This window comes from Musa acuminata, chromosome BXJ2-10 (assembly GCF_036884655.1).
Source record: "Musa acuminata AAA Group cultivar baxijiao chromosome BXJ2-10, Cavendish_Baxijiao_AAA, whole genome shotgun sequence".
NCBI lineage: Eukaryota > Viridiplantae > Streptophyta > Magnoliopsida > Zingiberales > Musaceae > Musa > Musa acuminata.
The window spans coordinates 26293403-26311423 of record NC_088347.1 but is presented as its reverse complement, the minus strand read 5'-3'; the positions used below and the strand labels follow the sequence as shown (position 1 = coordinate 26311423).

General features: G+C 39.0%; 2 protein-coding genes and 1 long non-coding RNA gene across 4 annotated transcripts; 2 read left to right on the top strand and 1 right to left on the bottom strand.

The window, feature by feature from the left end:
- Positions 1-194: 194 nt before the first annotated feature.
- LOC135624758 (gibberellin 2-beta-dioxygenase 8-like) lies at positions 195-1978 on the top strand. The gene is made up of 3 exons (XM_065128678.1): positions 195-943; positions 1204-1525; positions 1600-1978. The coding sequence occupies exons 1-3, from the start codon at positions 411-413 to the stop codon at positions 1828-1830; spliced, it is 1086 nt and encodes a 361-aa protein (XP_064984750.1). The 5' UTR covers positions 195-410; the 3' UTR covers positions 1831-1978.
- Positions 1979-2622: 644 nt separating this feature from the next.
- Positions 2623-3398, top strand: LOC135624759 (uncharacterized). The gene is made up of 3 exons (XR_010491787.1): positions 2623-2827; positions 2898-3042; positions 3180-3398. It is a non-coding gene; the product is annotated as an uncharacterized LOC135624759 (long non-coding RNA).
- LOC135624756 (probable AMP deaminase) lies at positions 3385-16201 on the bottom strand. Of its 2 annotated transcripts, XM_065128676.1 has the most exons (20): positions 15650-16200; positions 14009-14193; positions 12479-12686; positions 11945-12123; positions 11802-11853; positions 11578-11708; positions 11233-11412; positions 11036-11103; positions 10803-10945; positions 9590-9651; positions 8078-8191; positions 6844-6984; positions 5782-5934; positions 5548-5601; positions 5355-5465; positions 5022-5195; positions 4856-4936; positions 4321-4419; positions 4134-4233; positions 3385-3702 (listed from the first exon to the last, which is right to left on the bottom strand). In XM_065128676.1, exons 1-19 carry the CDS (start codon positions 16065-16067, stop codon positions 4165-4167), a joined length of 2622 nt encoding a protein of 873 aa, XP_064984748.1. In that variant the 5' UTR covers positions 16068-16200; the 3' UTR covers positions 3385-3702; positions 4134-4164. The 2 variants fall into 2 exon arrangements, with proteins under 2 accessions (XP_064984748.1, XP_064984749.1); XM_065128677.1 differs by lacking the exon at positions 12479-12686 and having other exon boundaries at positions 11945-12044; positions 14009-14108; positions 15650-16201.
- Between the last annotated feature and the right edge of the window lie 1820 nt (positions 16202-18021).

Below are 18021 nucleotides of genomic sequence, written 5' to 3'. Positions count from 1 at the left end.
TAGTGTCTAACATATATTAGAGTTGACGGCGACTGTGTTGGAGCGGCCACCCATTCGTCCCATCCTACAAACATTGACGTGATTTGATGCACGCAGCATCGTCGTTCGATACAACAGAGCTCTTCCATGGAGATATGAGACAAAGGGGCCACCGTTGCGCCACTCTTCTTCCGCTCTCTTAAGCCGTCGAGAAGAAGAGACCGAGTCCGATGTTGTCATCCGATAGGAGATGATGAAATTTAGATAGGTAAAATATGCCTTTGGCATGGGGGAGGTGACACGAGATGTGTCTGGTATGTGAGTAAAGAACACAGGGAGCGCATCTCCTCATGTCACAGCTCATGCCAGCCCTACAACGTGACAAGCGTTGCCAAATTGTCCTCATCGCCCCGACCAATAGCATAGAATAGATGCCTCCCATGCAATCACCACACTTACCCCTCCTGCATCGCCGCCTCCTCCGACCAATCCTCACTACCATGGAATCCACCAAGGAAGAAGCAGATGTAGAAGACGATCAAGCGGCGGCGGCCGACCTCTCGTACCCACCCGTCTTCCTCCAGTCCAGAGGCGCCGGCCGTCTCCCCGCTTCGCTATGCACCAGCGCCGCGGTGATCGACGTCCCCGTGTTGGACCTGCATCGCCTGGATCCGGTCGGGCTGCGCGGCGCGTGCCGTGACTGGGGGCTGTTCCGGCTGGTCCACCACGGCATCCCGCCGCCGCTGTCGGCCGCGCTACAGGCCCAAGCCAGGGACCTCCTCTCCCTCCCTTTCGACGCCAAGAGGGCGCGGTTCTCCTCCCCCGGCCTCGCCTACTTCTGGGGCACGCCGGCGCTCACGCTCCACGTCAAGGACCTCAACTGGCTCGAGGGCCTCCATATCCCTCTCGGCCGCCTAAGCTCCAGCAGTTCCGCCGCCGAATTCGACGGCCTCGAGACCTTCTGGTACGAACGCTTCTGATGACCCCACTGCAAGCATGTCTTATTACCTCTGGAGATCGGAATAATCGCATATATGCCCTTCGAACGCCAGCATGCCCCTCTCCCTTTGGTTTTGCATGTGTTCTTCGTCTTCTCCGGCGGAATCATTCGAGAAAGCTAATGCTTTTACTTACCTTCAGAGTTAGGGGACCGCAGCAATCACATGGCTAGTCAATGAATTCTGTATCGACCCTATCATCTTTCTAACGAGAGGGTTTGTTTAGGTCTTTGGTGGATGAGTACAAGCAACACATGGCTCGCATCGCAAGAACACTGTTCGAAGCCTTGGCAGCCGATCTCAAGCTCGACGCCTGGGTGTCAGCTTCCTACCTGAATGAACACGACGGCACGTTTCGGATCTACCGGTACCCCAAGTGCGCCAGAGCCGACGACTACTTCGCCATGGAGGCCCACACGGACAGCTCGGTGTTGTCCGTCGTCAACCAGGACGACGTCGGCGGCCTGCAGGTCCTGCGCGGCGGCGGCTGGTTCTGCGTGGAGCCGATCGCCGACACGCTTATCGTGAACTTGGGGGACATAATGCAGGCGAGTATCTATTTCTCCGAGTCAGTCGAATAGCAGACGCCGGCTTGACGTCCCCCATGCTTGTGTCTTCCTAGGCGATCAGCGATGACGAGTACAAGAGTGTGGAGCACAGGGTGACGGTGAACAGGAGCAAGGAGAGAATCTCACTCTGCTACTTCGGCTTCCCGATGGAGGATGGCGTGATCACCAGCTCGAGGTACAGGGAGTTCACTTACAGGGAGTTCAAGGAGCAAGTGCAAGAAGACATCAAGCTCTCCGGGGCCAAAGTAGGGCTGGGGCGATTCAAGATCAACAATGAAAGCTGAACTGCTCAGCCTGTCAATCGTTTACTGCAATAAATAATTACAACCAAAATATAGTCATGTTCATGAATCTGTTTGCAAGCTGATGGCAGCACTTTAATGTGATCAAGTGTTAAACTATCAGATGAAGTGAGATCAATAAAAAAATTAAGATGGTACCGTGTGTTCTATGCTAAATTAGGATTTGATTTACAAACAAGGATCAATCATGATCGCCAATCATGAGGGGCTGCCAGCACACTTTTTAATACAATCTTTTCTCATCATGATAATACGAGGATGGATCATGAATATCGATGATATTTTAGAGGCAATATATAATAATTATTTTCGTATATACGCTTATTTATATATATATATATATATATAATACAAATGGATATATTTGTAAATTCATTTAGGTCAAGCACGACGATATAACGGATATTAACCGCCTACTCCTGTTTTGATGGTTACGAATACTATTCGATCGAATCGCATTAAATTGGCCGAGAGAGAGAGAGAGAGAGTATGAACCTGGCCATTAAAGCCCTCATCGATTTGGGGGTGACGGGCGATGATGAGCTTTCGGGGAGACGGCGAAGCGGACGCGGGATCGTCTCGCCGGCCATCTACTCCCTCGATCCCTGCTCCGCAGCTGACACCACCGGCACCGGCGCCTCTTGCCCTTCGTACGATCGCCTCTCCCCTCCGATCCCGATGTCTACATGAGCATCCTGGTACCGGATCTACCTGCCTGTCAGTCTCTTATGAAGATCTGCTTTCCTGGATTTAGATCCTTCCAGGAGCGTTGGCTTCTTGTAGATTTCTCTTGGAACTCGCAGCTGTGAAAGAAAGGGAAGGGTTGGGAACAAGGGAATTCATGCTTTGTCGGGTTGAGAATCCTGGAAGTGCGATCAATAATTGACTTTGTGCTCGCGGCGCCAGCGAAACCTAGCAAAGATGGAGTTGATTCTGATGCCTTGAGCCAAAGATGTTGATAGAGTGGGCGACTCTGAATGTGCGTAATTTAGAATGTATACGGTATATGACATGAACGATCACTTCAACGCCGATATGATTTCCTGCAGGCTCTGAAGTTAAAACTTGAAGGGAGGGAGGGGCTCCTAAAGAAGCATGCCGAGATGGCAGCTGAGATCAAGAATCTTTATACTGACCTGCAAATGTTAGCGATAATTACAAGTAGCACATTTGAGCCTCCAACACCACCAAAGGGTAACAATACTCATTCTCTTACTTTGGTCTTAGCTTTAATGTTGTATGCTTTTTGCTGATACAGACTTGTTTTATAGCTTTATCCTTCTATAACACTTAAACCCTTATTTAACTATGATTTATATGCATTTGTGCAGAGCCTATAAGACCAAAAAAAATGCACCACGCAACGTACACAGAAACATGAAAATTTTAGATTCAGTAGCCTCCGAAAGGAACAAACAAGTTAAAGTCTCACTGCCGAATCTTCAGCTGACAGACAAATGCTTCATTATTTCAAACAGTTTCCCATGAGAAGACGACGTTATTGTAACAGTCAGGAGATTCAGAGGCCACAAGGCAGACAGGAAACAAAATTGCAGCCATAAAATAGCTAGTAACAAATAAATGAATTACACCTATACATGTTCAGCTAATTGTGGACTTCAGAGGAAAAAACAATTTATCAGGAGGAAACATTACATTATTGCGACCATCAAGGAAATAGAACAAAACCTCATGTCATGTGCTCTTCGGAAAACCGATGGCTGGATTTGACATCATGCATCAGATCTGCTCTTCGTACTCCATGTTTCTTTTCTGATGATAGATAGTTCTGACTGAGCTCATACTTCATGGCTTTGGCCGGACACCAGTGCCCCCAACAAGCTCATCTTTAATCTGCTTATCAAGATTTGGTAAAAATAAATTTTTGACACAAGGTCAATAGCTTACAGGATAAGTATTTATTTTTGGATCATGTTGCAACAGGAATAGCAATTTAGGTTCAATATGCAATGTAGCACCTTTTTTGGGGGGGGGGGGGGGGGGGGCGGGTTCAGAAAACAAAATAAGATGAGTGTATCCCCAGTAATAACGAGAAAACAAAGACTTATATTTTTTCGCCACAAATTAATAGCAAGGAACAGCTAATTCTGTCAAAAATAACTTACAGATAAATGCAAGAGCAGCTGGGTACGTGTGTTTTTGCAAGTTATTACAAGGTAAGTCCATAAACCATTAATTCTCACACTAAGCTGACCATGGTAGATCTACCAACAGCCAAAAAAAAGGTAAGTGGAGAAATATTTCTGCAAGCATAATGAGCTTACCAGGTATCAAGCTGACAACCAGAAGAAGGATTCATTTATCAATTTCGTCAGGTATGATAGCCTTTCCTAAATACACTAGTTGCATCTCTTCTTTCCATATCTGCAATTTCATTGGACAATGTACACATGTAAGAAAAACCAAGGATGAGAAATAGTCAACATAAAATACCAAGTTGGAGATGATTACCATGTTGCGGAATTCAACTCGGATATGAGGCACATTTGTTTTGTGGATCTCATTTCCTTCAGGGCCTCTCTTATAGTAACTTTTCCCAATCCAATGTGACTGGAGGAAATAGGTTGACATTGTCAAATCTCAAGTGAAATTTTCTGACATGAAACCCATGACTTGATAATAACCGTGTATAACAAGCACGTGCACTATTTTTAATGAAGACAACACATTTGGATTTTCCTTTCTTGAACAGAAAACTTATTCAAGCAATATGACATTGTATAAGACATCTTGAAGTCATTATAAATAGTATACAGTTTATTTAATTCAAGGCATAATAAAGAATATATTGTTTATCACCAATACATATTGGCAAATGCTACAACATCATAAAATCCAGTTTCATTGCCATCTCAGTTATAGTGTAACAATAGCATAGATATCAACATCTGCCATAGTATATTATCAGTTTTAAAGCATCTATTTGGCATGACACTTGGATATCAAGCATGATGCTGGAACCAAAGTATTAAAAACATGCTCATACCTTTAGAGCATGTGAAAAGCCAGATTGTAAAACTGAATTTCTAGCAATTTCACATAAATCACATGAACTTAGCTTCCAAACCTGTGAAAAGAATAAATAAACCATCAAGAAGGAATTCAAGGAGACGAGGAGTGCAAAAGGGTGAGATGAAGGTAAGAAAGATTACTGAGGCTGCAATGCTGTACTCCTCCACCAAAGGTTCTTTTGTTAAGTGAATTTGCAAAGGATCATCCGTTGAAAGAGAAACATTTAAACCTCGCAGGAAGAATATTGGTAGTGGATTCCGATGATAATCAAGGAATAAGGAGTTGTTGCTCAAAGGAGACATCGCCAAACCAATCTGATGAGATAAAAGTTAAAGCACAATATTAGTTTGTTAAATGCAGGGAAATGAAGACATAGCATCACAAGTTCTCTCCTATATGATATAAGATATCATTGGCCATATGTGATCCACAAAACAAGTCTGAGAACCAAAAAAGAACACAACCTTTGTTACCTGAGCAAGATAATACAAGTACTGAAGAACAGGGGACTTTCTTAGGTTGATCCCATGAGCAATATTATTAGCGCAAAGAAAAGTTGTAGCAAGGTGGTCAATGTCACCAGCCTGTGGAAAACTCATGCCACTGTAAATTGCTCTATATGGCTAATTGGAAATGAAAATTATCTTAATTCTTAACAACTATTACCTCTCCTGAATGGGGTCGAAACTTGATGGTTGTCATGCCCTTCGACTCACGGAGCTGGCACATGTCAATAGCATTTAGAACATACTCAACATCGTCAAAGATATCCATAAAACTAAAATATGATCAATATCTAAAGCATAATCAGATACAGGTCTAGTGACATATATGGAGATAGATGGCACAAAAACATCCCATTAGATTGATTTTTCCCTTTGAAGGATTGAGAACTAGCACCTTATTCAGTGTGTACAGGTTGGCATAACAGTAATATACATAGTATGAAAATGCAGGATTGAAAACATTGGTCCATTGTTCTGGTGTTGGCATGTGCTTTGTTGGACGTCTTTCTGGTTTGCTTTCATCATCCACCAAATCCAACCCCACAACCTGACACAGTCACAATCACAGAAAATCATATACTGGTCTAGAAACTATCCAGAAATTAATAATTAGATAGGCTAATAGTTTAAGGATACAAAAGAACAAAGATAACTTCAGAAGATAGATTAAAAATGAAAAAACAATGTATATGGATCTAATCAGCAATTGAGTTCAGTAGGAACTTTGTAAGACAAAATCAGGCTGTGGTAAAAAATTTATAGGACAACATGTGTCAGCTCTATGAAAATGACCAAACTATTATTGATTGCTAGGAAAATAAGTCACTTACGTATACAAAGCCCCTAATGAAATAAATTTACAGATATAACAATATGCCTCTCATCAAGTCGAATTGGCAAATGGAAATTCACGTCAAGCAGCAGTAAACATTTTAATAAACATAAATAATTGAAAGTCGCCACTCACCATCACTAACATAGAGCATCCCATGAAGTGCTTGCATTTACTTCAGACATCAGAAAATTTGTTTAGTTAAAATTTTGGCACTTCGTGGGATGATTGTTTCTAAATATACCATAGTATACTCTCTATCAGATCCTTGCAAAAGAAAGCCATCCGGCTGAGAACATATAATTTACAACAATCCACCTACTTGACTTTGTTTTTACATTAAAAAAGAAAATTACAAGCATTAGTCACAGAATATTAATATGGAAACACAAACCAAACAGGTGGATTCATAAGTACTCTATCAGATCCTTGCAAAAGAAAGCCATCCAGCTGAACATATAATTTACAACAATCCACCTACTTGACTTTGTTTTTACATTAAAAAAGAAAATTACAAGCATTAGTCACAGAATATTAATATGGAAACACAAACCAAACAGGTGGATTCATAAAATGCAGACGAAGATTAAAGGCTACAAACAAACAAATAGGATTAGCAGTTACCTGTTTCAGGAAAACATGTAACTGAGGGTGTGAATCTGGATTTACTGTAACCTCAAAAAGGGGAAGGAAGATATTGTCAAGCATGTTCTGGAAAGATGTAACTATGCCCATTTCCTTGTACACGTTGTATAAACGCGGAAGCTGCAAAAAATAAATGGTATAGTCATGACAATTTTTCAGTAAATATTTTTGTTGAGAGAATCAAATAATAATATTAACCACTTAAATGTGAAAAATCATCATGCGGTGAATTATATCAAAGAAAATTACTGTAAGGAACATTTTGAAACTAGATATCCTCATCTGAATTACTTAGTATTACTGATATTTAAGGTTTCAGCACTATGAAACTTCAAAAGATTATCAAGATGCATGACAGCATTTTGTCCACCGACACTAACACCAAATTACTCATATAGGACATCATAAAGCATTTGCTGATGATCTAAAGTCATATTAGAAACAGAATCTCCATGGAACTTCAATATGAGAATATGGAAATTTAAATATAGGAAGAAGTTTCAAGTGAAGGCCCACATGAGAATAAAAACTAACGTCAAATAGTTATTTGGGCACAGTAGCTCAGACAAAAGTGGGCTCAGGTCACTTCCTAATTTCATATGCCATTGAGTATTGCCACTGATTATGTTTATGTGAGAAGTATTGCCACTGATAAATGTACATGTGAGAATATTGCCACTGATAAAGGTAGAGAATATTACCACTGATAATATAAAGGTAGGTTATATATATGTGAGAGTATTGCTACTGATATATTTAGATGTGCTCCAACTGACATAGTTATATACCTGGAAATATAAAACCTTTTCCATAGATCACTTCTTAGACAGAAGAAATGCGATCAATAGCAAAGAAACAAAGTAACTTCAGTTGTCACTATAGGGATGAGAAGATTTATTGCTGCCAAACAGTGATGCCCAAGATTTGGTATATAGCTGATAATGGCTCCATCATTCAGTCAATCAGCAATGAATTCCATACTAGATAGTTTTCCATGGTTGATATATTCATCAGGGCATCAAATCCCAAAACTTTTCATATACAGTTATCTCACGACTTTCAACAAACATCACAGTGACCACCAAATTATGCGTACCACAAATTAAACCACCAAAGAACAAGAAAGAAATTACGACTTTATGGAAGGAATGGAAGCCAACATGCTTGATTGAAAAGAAAAATACACAAAACAAAACGAGACTGAAGAAAATACCTGAATCAACCAAACAACATTTTCACTGTATAATTCATTATTCACTATCCAACTTGCAAGTTGATCCCACTCACTTTGTTTCCTTCCATATATTGACAATCTATACTCAGCCATCTGATAAAAACAACAGAGGAAAGACACATATATAAGATAAGAAAGTGACCAAGGATTAAAACTCCATTAGAAAAATTATATTCATGATTATAAACATTATAACAAAATTTTGGAATGTTTCTTTAGGAAAAGAAATTGGAACAGTTTCGAAAATGAATTATTACATATTTGATAATAAGAGGTATATTGCAAATAGTAGACTAATTGTGTGATGTATCAAGAGTCCCAATTTGGCAGTGGATAATTGGTTGGATCCATATATACAATTTGAATCTCACTAATAGTAACTCTCGCCAACAGTTTAGACCATATGGTTAGCAACCCATTCAAGTTATTTGGCTGGTTGATCTATTTTTGTCTGATAAAAGAGGACATAGGATCTTGGATTTCACCTTATGAAACTGCCACTGGTGCTATGCAGCCAACATCTGATACCAGGTTATGCTTTGGTCACTGAGTCATTGACAAGGAAGCCAAGACTTGGACTAAGGAAATACATCCTGTACGTCCCACGCTTAAGCTAGATAGGCCTATCAGAAAGGACCACAGGAATGGTGCACAAGAAATCAAGTATTTGGTTTAGTAAGTATAAAACTAAATAACAAAAACAGATCCGTCAAGTGCCAATGTGTAGTCATCCTAAATCCAATCAATCACTATAAAGGTTGTATTTATCGTTTGATATCCTCACCTAGCAAGAAGTCTTATGCAGTAATATGCCAATAGTGTAACAGTGGTGTGCATTCAAGTTCCTCTTACCTTTTCATCAAAATGCTAAATTCAGGTTTTTGAAGTACAGATGGTCAAAATTCTTTGGCATTCTTGTTAACTTTAGTTCATTTGAGATTGTGAACACTTCAAGTATATACAACCACAACTTTATGTTGGTTCTGGATTTATATTCGACTGATAACTGACAAAAGCTGGAAGCATGCCTCAGAATTCTACAGTAAGCTAAAATTTAGAACATGAAATGTTTATTACAAGAAATAAAGAACCACCATCATAAATTGTCAAGGTGTAGGTTTTGAACCATCATTATGAATTGTCAAGGTATAGGTTTTGTAAAAACCTGCATTATGAAACCCATATTAATATACTGCTAAATCTCAACAAGACAAAAACATTCCAGTGAAAGCCTTGTGTAGTAGGAAAGGTTCTGCTTTCAATAAAAAGAATCTCTACAAGGAAAAAATGTTTAGTGAGAGAAAGTACACAATTAGGCATATTCTTAGAAGGTAAGATGCAAGTTTTTGAGTGTCCAAATTATATGACTACATGCTGATATGAAGATATGGACATGAATGTCAGGTCTCCATTTATTATTTAAGAGAAGTTCAGCAAAGAAAATCACATGATAATCAAAGTATTTAGATTATCAAAGGCCTAGGACTACACCTGGTATTTACTTGCAGCAAGGTCAGAAAAAACTTGCTTTGTCAGCTCAGCAAGGAATCGACCTGGTCACATGGAAAATATGACCAAACGTAAGCAATAGTTGTAGCTCCTCAAGGTTAATTCAACAAAAACAAATAAAAATGCCAATCTAAAATATTTCTTGTAAATATCATTAAATGAGCTTAGTCAGCACACTTTTTTTTTATGCACAAAGTCATCCAACTATGAATGCAACATTTGAAAGTTGAATCCATGACATCAAGATTAGAAAATTACTATTCTGAAAAATAAAAAAAAAATTCTACAAGGCTCCTGCCAATGCAAATTCTGGCGCGATTCAGTGTTGCAGTCCCCTACTACCCTGAAAAGAAATGCAGCTAAATACCCAGAAATATTTGCAACGGCCATACTTGTTTGGTTTTCCTAAGAGAGTCAGATAACATAGATCGTGCAAACCAAAAGTAGAAGGCCATAAGTCCAATAAAAAAGAAGTTGTGGATAAATTGAGCCACCAGCAATAAGCTATCCAAATGGATGATATCGGATTTTTTTTTTTCGGCCATAGCAAGAACAGATACCTATTCTGTGAAAAAGGAGGGGTAACAATGAGTGCAGGAATTCTCTGGAACATTTCCATAGTCTAGTAAATATAACAAAGCACCATAAGCACCGTATCAATAAAAAATCTTAAAGCCATAAACTCTAAAATACGACACTCATTTTTTTGTCTGGTTCACATCATTTTCCATCAACCTCAACCAGGGACATGCAAGAATCTTCAAATGCAAAAGTGGCTAGAACATACATTTGAGCGGTACTATGCACCATCAAACCAAAGAAAGTACTTCTTGAGATGGTGAGTTCAGCAATGGAATGCCTAAAGAATTAGGAGTGTGGAAAATTTGTCTAAAAGATGAAGGCTCATCTTCAAGTAAATAAATCAACAGAATAAGGTAATAAACAATCAAAATCAATATCCCCAGATCACTTATTACTTGGCCAAGTAGCAAGAACAAAAACAGGTTCCAAATGCTATATGCAAATTTACACAGAGTAGCTTACAAAGACAACGATGGAGTTTAGTGAAAAATTAGCAACCAAAATAATCACTAGATAACTCACAGAAGTATTCCAAACATTAAAACGAGGTGTACATACAGGACAAAAGCCATAAATATATGGATGGTTACCAGTTACCAGTTGAAACGCTCACCTTGTATGAGATTGTCCTGTTTCAAGAAAATCTCCCTTAGCCTACTCTGGCCACAAGGATTATACTTGAGGTTGAACTTATCAAAACGATGAAATGTACTCTTGTCTGCATGGACATCTAGAAGATCAACATTTAGGTCGCTCCTGTTACATAGAAGCGGACAAGTAAGAAATGTGGATCTAGAAAACTGAACAAACGTCCTGCATAAATATATTTGACATATGTTTCATTACCCAGTTAAGTCCAAACTCTCAAAAACCTCTTTCAATGTCAAATAAGTCCCATCTCTGAAAATTACAACCTAGAAAAGCATCAAGTGAGGATTCAATTTCCAATTAAATAGTACAGGTCTAAACTAATATTTTCTGCACATCTTTTTCGTTATTCAGCAAGTTAGCCAGATACCATAAAGAAGTGAAAACATTCTAACCTCATCAGGCTCCTTTCGCAACTTTGACTTTATAAATCGAAGTAGATGCTTCTGGTTCATGCATGCAGAGTGATGAACATGAGTATCAACCTTCCTGACATTGTAAAAATCACGATGTGGTGCACTTTTCTGAGCAAGAAATTCTCTATCCGCATTGAGCATTAAATGAAGGTTAAACTTCTGCAGATTGTCAGACAAGGCAGATGTCATATCTCAGTTACTATGGCACAAATTAAAACACTGAATATATTTAGCCATTATAAGTTTATCTAATAGAAAATAATCTGATTGTAGATACTGATACAAGTTTCCAAACATATGTATGATAAGTGACAAGAAAATCACTTGCTCAAGAAGAACCAAACGGCGATGGCATACGGTTCTAATATTTCCTGCTGCAATCACTCGAAGAATATGATGCAAGTCCGTAAAAAAAGTTGTAGCATCAGCAACAGGGAAAAGTCTTCTGTCCATTGCTGATAAAAAATTTAATAAATGTTAGATACAAAGATAACTTGATGTGGATAAGCAACAAAAGTACCAGAATACAGTTGGAGCAGATTTCTTACAATCTTTATTTGCATAAACATGAACTACTCCATCTTCCATTTGAAAGACATGCTAATAAAAAAGAACCATTCAGGACATTAGAGGAAAAATTCATGCAGAATTTCAGTTTAAAATAAAAAACATAGGTAATAAAAAAGCTCACATCTGACATCTGCTCAGTAGTGTAGGCAAATGGACTAGGATTAGGCTTTGGTGTACTAGGGTCAGTTATGACTTCTTTCTCCCATGGAGCAATCTCCTCCCTAAAGACATAACTGTCCCTCAGATCAAGACAATTCTGGAGAATCTTATAGACCTCGACTTCATCAGGAGATGGTTTCTCTTTATAAAAAATAAAAAAAAGACAATGTAGAGAACACAATCAGATACATAAACATAAGCACATCAGTTAAGCATTAGTTGTTAGAAAATGAATGTCTTCATAAATTTTTAGTGACACTGGTATAGTTGGAAATTTTTCATTCAGATAATAACACAACAAGTTGGAAAATACATGATAGCAGCAATTATAAGCTTCTTTCCTGAAAGAAGCTAAACAACAGTTTTATTCAATACCAGTTCGATATTGCACAGAACTAAGCCACGGCATGGGAAAAAAAACATTAAGGGAACTAAGGATCCAAGTTTTAAAAAAAATCAAACATAATTACCAATTCAGGAAAACAGAGGGCCATACCATTTGGTGTAATTCTCAGTCTGACAAAAGTTTCTTGTTCAGGCTCTTTTCTAAGAATATCAGCTGCTACTGGGTGAGGCTGGCCACCGTGAAGATTACCAGATACACTGTGAGATCGGATAATACTAGATGCAGCTAATGACTTCTGATCCCCATTGTCAGTGATATGATCAGGCAAAGCTTGAAACAAATTCTTATTCTCTTGATCCTTTTAAAAATATATTCCAATTTTAGTCAGATTTGACCCTTGGGTCTGTATCAATAATGTCTTTTAAAGAAATACATAATAACATCAAAGACAAAAAAGAAGAACCAAACATAATAGAAATATATCAGGATTGCAAGAAAGGTAATGCAATATCAAGAAGCAATTCTAGCAAACAGATGTAAAGAAAGCTTTGACATTAAAATTCAGAGATAGATACACAACAGGCTAGAATTCCAACTGTTTAAGGACGGCATCATTTTTTTTTTAACACAGATTTGACATGGCCCTCCATGTCCTCAGATAATTTAACTGCAACAACTAAATTAAAAAGAATAATTTGAACTGATTTAACATGAAGAGTTCAAGAATCATCACATACGAAACCAAGCAAGGACAGAGAACTAAGCATATTGTTACTATTATACAGTTACTTATCTTTTATATTTTAGTGAGGAAGATAAAAATAAATATCACATCAATGCTATTACTTGGTAACCTGACCACAACCCTGCAACCTTGCTGAAAATTCATTTCTTTAGCAAGTCTTCTTCATATATATTTTAGCTATGTTCTCTCATGTCAAGCTTCCATTTTATCACCACATTTTGTTAGGGTTTATGGTTTAGGGCTAAATTCAAGTATCATTTCACCACAGTGCATGAGGCTCCCACATTCTGGAAGTCCATGAAAGGTCTTCTGATCAAGCCATATTAATTTATTAGAGTCCCAGCAATACATACTCCTTAGACAAGATTCATAATATAAAAATAGATCCATCAATAAAAGCAAATCTAAGCACATAAATAGATTGGGTTTTGGCTTCTCGATGATCTCTTATAGGCTATCATCTCACCTTAGCTTTTACTTTTTCATTCAGAAATCTTCCATTTTCCTAGTCCTAGAATTGGAAGTTCTCAGCAGAAATGTCAGTCTCCCCTTTCTCATGCAGTAAGCAAAGACTTCAAGATGACTTCATCAACTCAGAGAACTTTTCTCATGTCTATGCCATCACAACTTCAAGAAACTTAATATAAAGATTCAACTAGCACATTCCACAAAGTAAGAAAATAAATAAGAAAAACGTTGAAGAACAGAAACACTCTTCTGCTTTCAAGAGACTATGGTAACATAGAAAACCTCCTATTAATTTGTTCCAAAAAATGTGTTGAGGACAGCCCTACATAATGATAGCAAGGTAAGAAAAAACACTTGCTCAACAAGACTGACAGATTCATACATACACCATAAAAAGAGCATCCTGTCATTTTAAGAATGAAAGAAACAATATTTTATGGCAAAAATGCCTAAAGAACTAAACTTACAATGTCTCCATTAGTTTCCAAGTAGGTATTGTCAAGTCCAGAATCATTTGGTAGATTATCATCTTCATCAGATCCCTCTTGGCTCCCAAAGGCACTAGCACTGGCAACAGGAGACTTAGGAGAAGTTGGTCTGATACCATGCGCTGCTCTTTTATTGAAACTTGAATGAACAGATTGCTTATTACCTGAAACATCAGGAGTACCACTTTAATTCCAAGCATAATCACAGCCAAGAAGAAAGTTAGACATCATTTGCATGCATATATGAAATTGATGACACATATACTATAATACCGACTGGAAAAATCAGGTATAAAAGTTTAAACGGTGATTCATATTCCATGTAATAAATCTAATGCACCCTTCCATTCATTTAAAATAAGAGAAAAAAAAAAGGTTCTAAGCTGCAGATACTATTCTTTTAGAGAAAATCAACAGTTGGCTTGTTGAACTTGGTTCTGGAGCTGTCAGTACTAAAGCTTAATTATGATCCATTGTCAAATATATAGCACGTATACAACTCTAGTTTACCAACTGAAAAGAGAGCTGAAAAGAAAATCTAGAGATTGTCACACTGACACTCACGTGCAGCGCTACGCTCACGTGGCATTCAACTTTTGTTTTGGATACTTAAATTTAGATAATTTTAATTGTTTCAACCTATATGATGATATGATGATGATATTTATTTGTTCACATTGCTGAGTTTATAAAATTTAAATATAAATACTATAAAACTCATGTTAATTGAATATGATAGACACATATATATTAAAAAATACGTGTCCTTGTCGTGTCCATGTCTTATTTTTTTAAAAAATGGTGTGTCACCGTGCCTCGTGCCCCGTGCCCCGTGCCCCGTGCCCCGTGCCCCGTGCCCCGTGCCCGTGCCCGTGCCCGTGCCCGTGCCCGTGCCCGTGCCCGTGCCCGTGTCCGTGTCCGTGTCCGTGTCCGTGTCCGTGTCCGTGTCCGTGTCCGTGTCCGTGTCCGTGTCCGTGTCCGTGTCCGTGCTTAGAGCAGTACAACATCACAAAACTACTGAATAGCCACCCAAAAGAAAACAACAAATACTTGATGGGCTTGAAACGCAAAGGTATGTAAATGCTATGCACCTCAGAGATTGACCCTGAACATAAAGTAGCAACGCTAATTGTTCCATGAACTATGAAGAGAAATTAAACAAAAAATTATTTGATCTGCCATGTCAAAGGCTGAAAGATGATTCATGTGGCAAGTGGGTAGAACAGATCACGACGATGAATCATCGATATGACAAATATAAGACGCTTTTACCAAATAAGGGCAATTTTAGACTGAAGAGAGACCGAGGAAAGCAAGATAATTGATTAATAATCAGTAGGAACAGGAGTCCCTTTCATTAGTCGGATATGGAAAGTCATAAACAGAGCGCGTGTTCCAATCAACAAACATAAACTAAATATCGCCTCTAGCGGGAAATATATGTACGTATGATCCATCAAACACGTCTAATATAATTTTGATTAGTGAATCTCCCTTCTTCACAAAGCATAAAGATGCAGCACACGAAATTAATATGTTCATCATTGCTAAAGTACCAACGCAAGAAAAAAAAACCCTATCATTTTGCGTAGAAAGCAGAGAATAGTGATCCATTAATACCTTCCGGAACTGTCTGCAGCCGGGGCAACCCAGGGGGAATCGGGAAGCCCCGGAGGGCAACCTCATCCGCGTCCCCCAAGAACGGGCCATTCACAACAGGCCGCCGCCTCTGGACCCTCTCCTCCTCATCTTCCTCCTCTCCATCCACCGCCGCCATCACGTCCGGGAGCGACACCGACCCGGCGCCGCGGCGGTAGTACCCGGGACCCTTCCGGCGGCCACCGTGTCGTAGCGACGGGCCGCGCCTGAAGGTCCCGTCCCCTTCGCCATCGGCGCCGCCGTCCCGATCGCGGTCGACGGCGCGCGCGAGCTCGAGGAGCTGGGCTAGGGTTTTGCGGTGGACATAGTAGGCGGATACGGCGACGAAGGAGGCGCCCACGAGCGCCGCCATGGCGAGGTGGAGAGCGTAAGCGCTCATGGCTTCGCCTCTACCTTCTCCTCCCCAACCCTCGAAGGCAAGAAGAGAGAAGAAACGGCCTTCCTGCTTACTGCTACTCGAAGTGCTGCTGCGATGACTATAGCAGACTATTTATAGAGATAAAGAAGCGGAATGAGAGAGACGGGGAGGCGCACTCGAGAAGCGTCAAGTAGCTTTTTAAGACTTCAACCCTATCCCTCTCCGACTGCGGGTCGGATGGGCGTTCCGAAATAGTTCTCAATCCGAGAAGCTTAGTGGATCTTATACATGAAGAATGTCGGATTATCCACTTGAACGAACCCAACAAGGGCCAGGATTTCTCCACGTTTCATCTGCGAGTCCTAATCTCAAAGCGCCAAGCTTTCTATATATTATCTCCTCTCATGACATGTTGAGAAGGCGATGGGAAGAGAATCCATGATAAGGGAGGGAGGGGCCTTCCATTGATTGAGTTGGCCACCATACAAGAAGCATCGAGTCCCTTTCCTTGTGGATCGACCCATGGCTGTGGAGTCTTGTGCTTTCCTTTGCCTTTTCTTTTCCTTACTTTAATCCCTCGTCATAGAATGGGAAGATATGATAGGAACCTTTGAGATCATATCATTTGATTAAAATCGAATGCAGAGAAGTCATACTCGATTCCAAAATCCGATCATATCTTTGTTCTTTTTGGTTTAAAATTAGATGAGATCTGATCAATTTCAGCACATAATGATCAAAATCGCTTACTGTCAATGGATTCAGCAATAAGTCTGCATTTGACTTCAGCTGGAACTTGCTATGAGGATAAGGCACGTCAGTGGGGGAAAGAAGACTATTACCAGTCATATTTGACGTTCAAAAACCATCAGCAATCTTATCACAAACAAAAGTCTTGCGTGCAGTCTATTGTATTTGCCATGATCTTATCTGTGGCCTTTGAGCTGTTCATCTCGTCCATCACTTGGAATCACAAAATCCCTTTCTCTCTCATCCAGAACACAACTCTTCAGCCGTCGAAGGCTTCCTCTACTCATCATCCTCCTTGTGATGGAACTACAGCTTCCAAGTTAGCAGTGACTGACATATGAGCAGCACAATGATGACAGGAATCCACGCACACTTATCGTCAGATTTAGGTCTTCTTTGTCAGGTGGAAAAGCCACTTTAAGGTTGTCCTCCTTTCTTTCGGCAAACTAATGTGCTGTCTTAAAGTTCGACCATCAAATCTGGCAGATGGGGTGTGAGTCATGTCATCACTATGCCTAACCTTAGCTCTTCTTGTAAGCTTTTCATTGGTATCTCTACCAACTAAGCTTCTTTTTCTCTTTTTTCTAGAATTATATCGACAAACTTTAAGTGAGAAACAGTTTATCGTCAATGAGGAACAGATCCTTTGAACATAATAAATTGTGTGTGTGTGTTTTCTTAAGATAAAGATAGAGAATTTAGTACATTCTAATTATAATTTTAGTCTTGAGATGAAAAAGAAAAGATAGAAGTGGAGAGAGAGAATTGTGCTATCGAAGGATCCTTTATCCATGACTGATGATTCTTAAGTTAGAGAAATATTATCATGATCACTTTTTATTTGAAAAATATTTTTCATCATGAGAAATGCCCTATATAATTAATTTTATTATCATTTGTTAAGTTTGTGTTGGACAAATAATTTTATTCATATAAAATTTAATAATACATTGCGAAAGTAATATTTCGGTCGAATTATCAAAATAAGATATGTTACATAGAAATAATATTCTTACTTATTTTGATATAGCAGAAGTAATTCAAGAATTACTAAATATAGAATCATCGGGATCAATTCAAATATTAAAAAAAGAATTTGATCGAGTATCGAGGATTAAAAAAATTTAATCCGAAATACCATATAAAAATAGATCTTCAATTTTTCATTCCCGAAGAAGATTATTGATAATGATTTGGGACAATAATATCATTGAAATAAATAAGC

Coding starts and splice junctions, on each gene's coding strand:
- LOC135624758 (XM_065128678.1), top strand. CDS start 411: ATGCCTCCCATGCAATCACCACACTTACCCCTCCTGCATCGCCGCCTC. Junction 944..1,203: donor GACGGCCTCGAGACCTTCTG/GTACGAACGCTT, acceptor GGGTTTGTTTAG/GTCTTTGGTGGATGAGTACA. Junction 1,526..1,599: donor ACTTGGGGGACATAATGCAG/GCGAGTATCTAT, acceptor GTGTCTTCCTAG/GCGATCAGCGATGACGAGTA.
- LOC135624756 (XM_065128676.1), bottom strand. CDS start 16,067: ATGAGCGCTTACGCTCTCCACCTCGCCATGGCGGCGCTCGTGGGCGCC. Junction 8,192..9,589: donor TTGCTGCAAGTAAATACCAG/GTGTAGTCCTAG, acceptor TGTTTTTATCAG/ATGGCTGAGTATAGATTGTC. Junction 4,937..5,021: donor AGTACAGCATTGCAGCCTCA/GTAATCTTTCTT, acceptor TTCTTTTCACAG/GTTTGGAAGCTAAGTTCATG.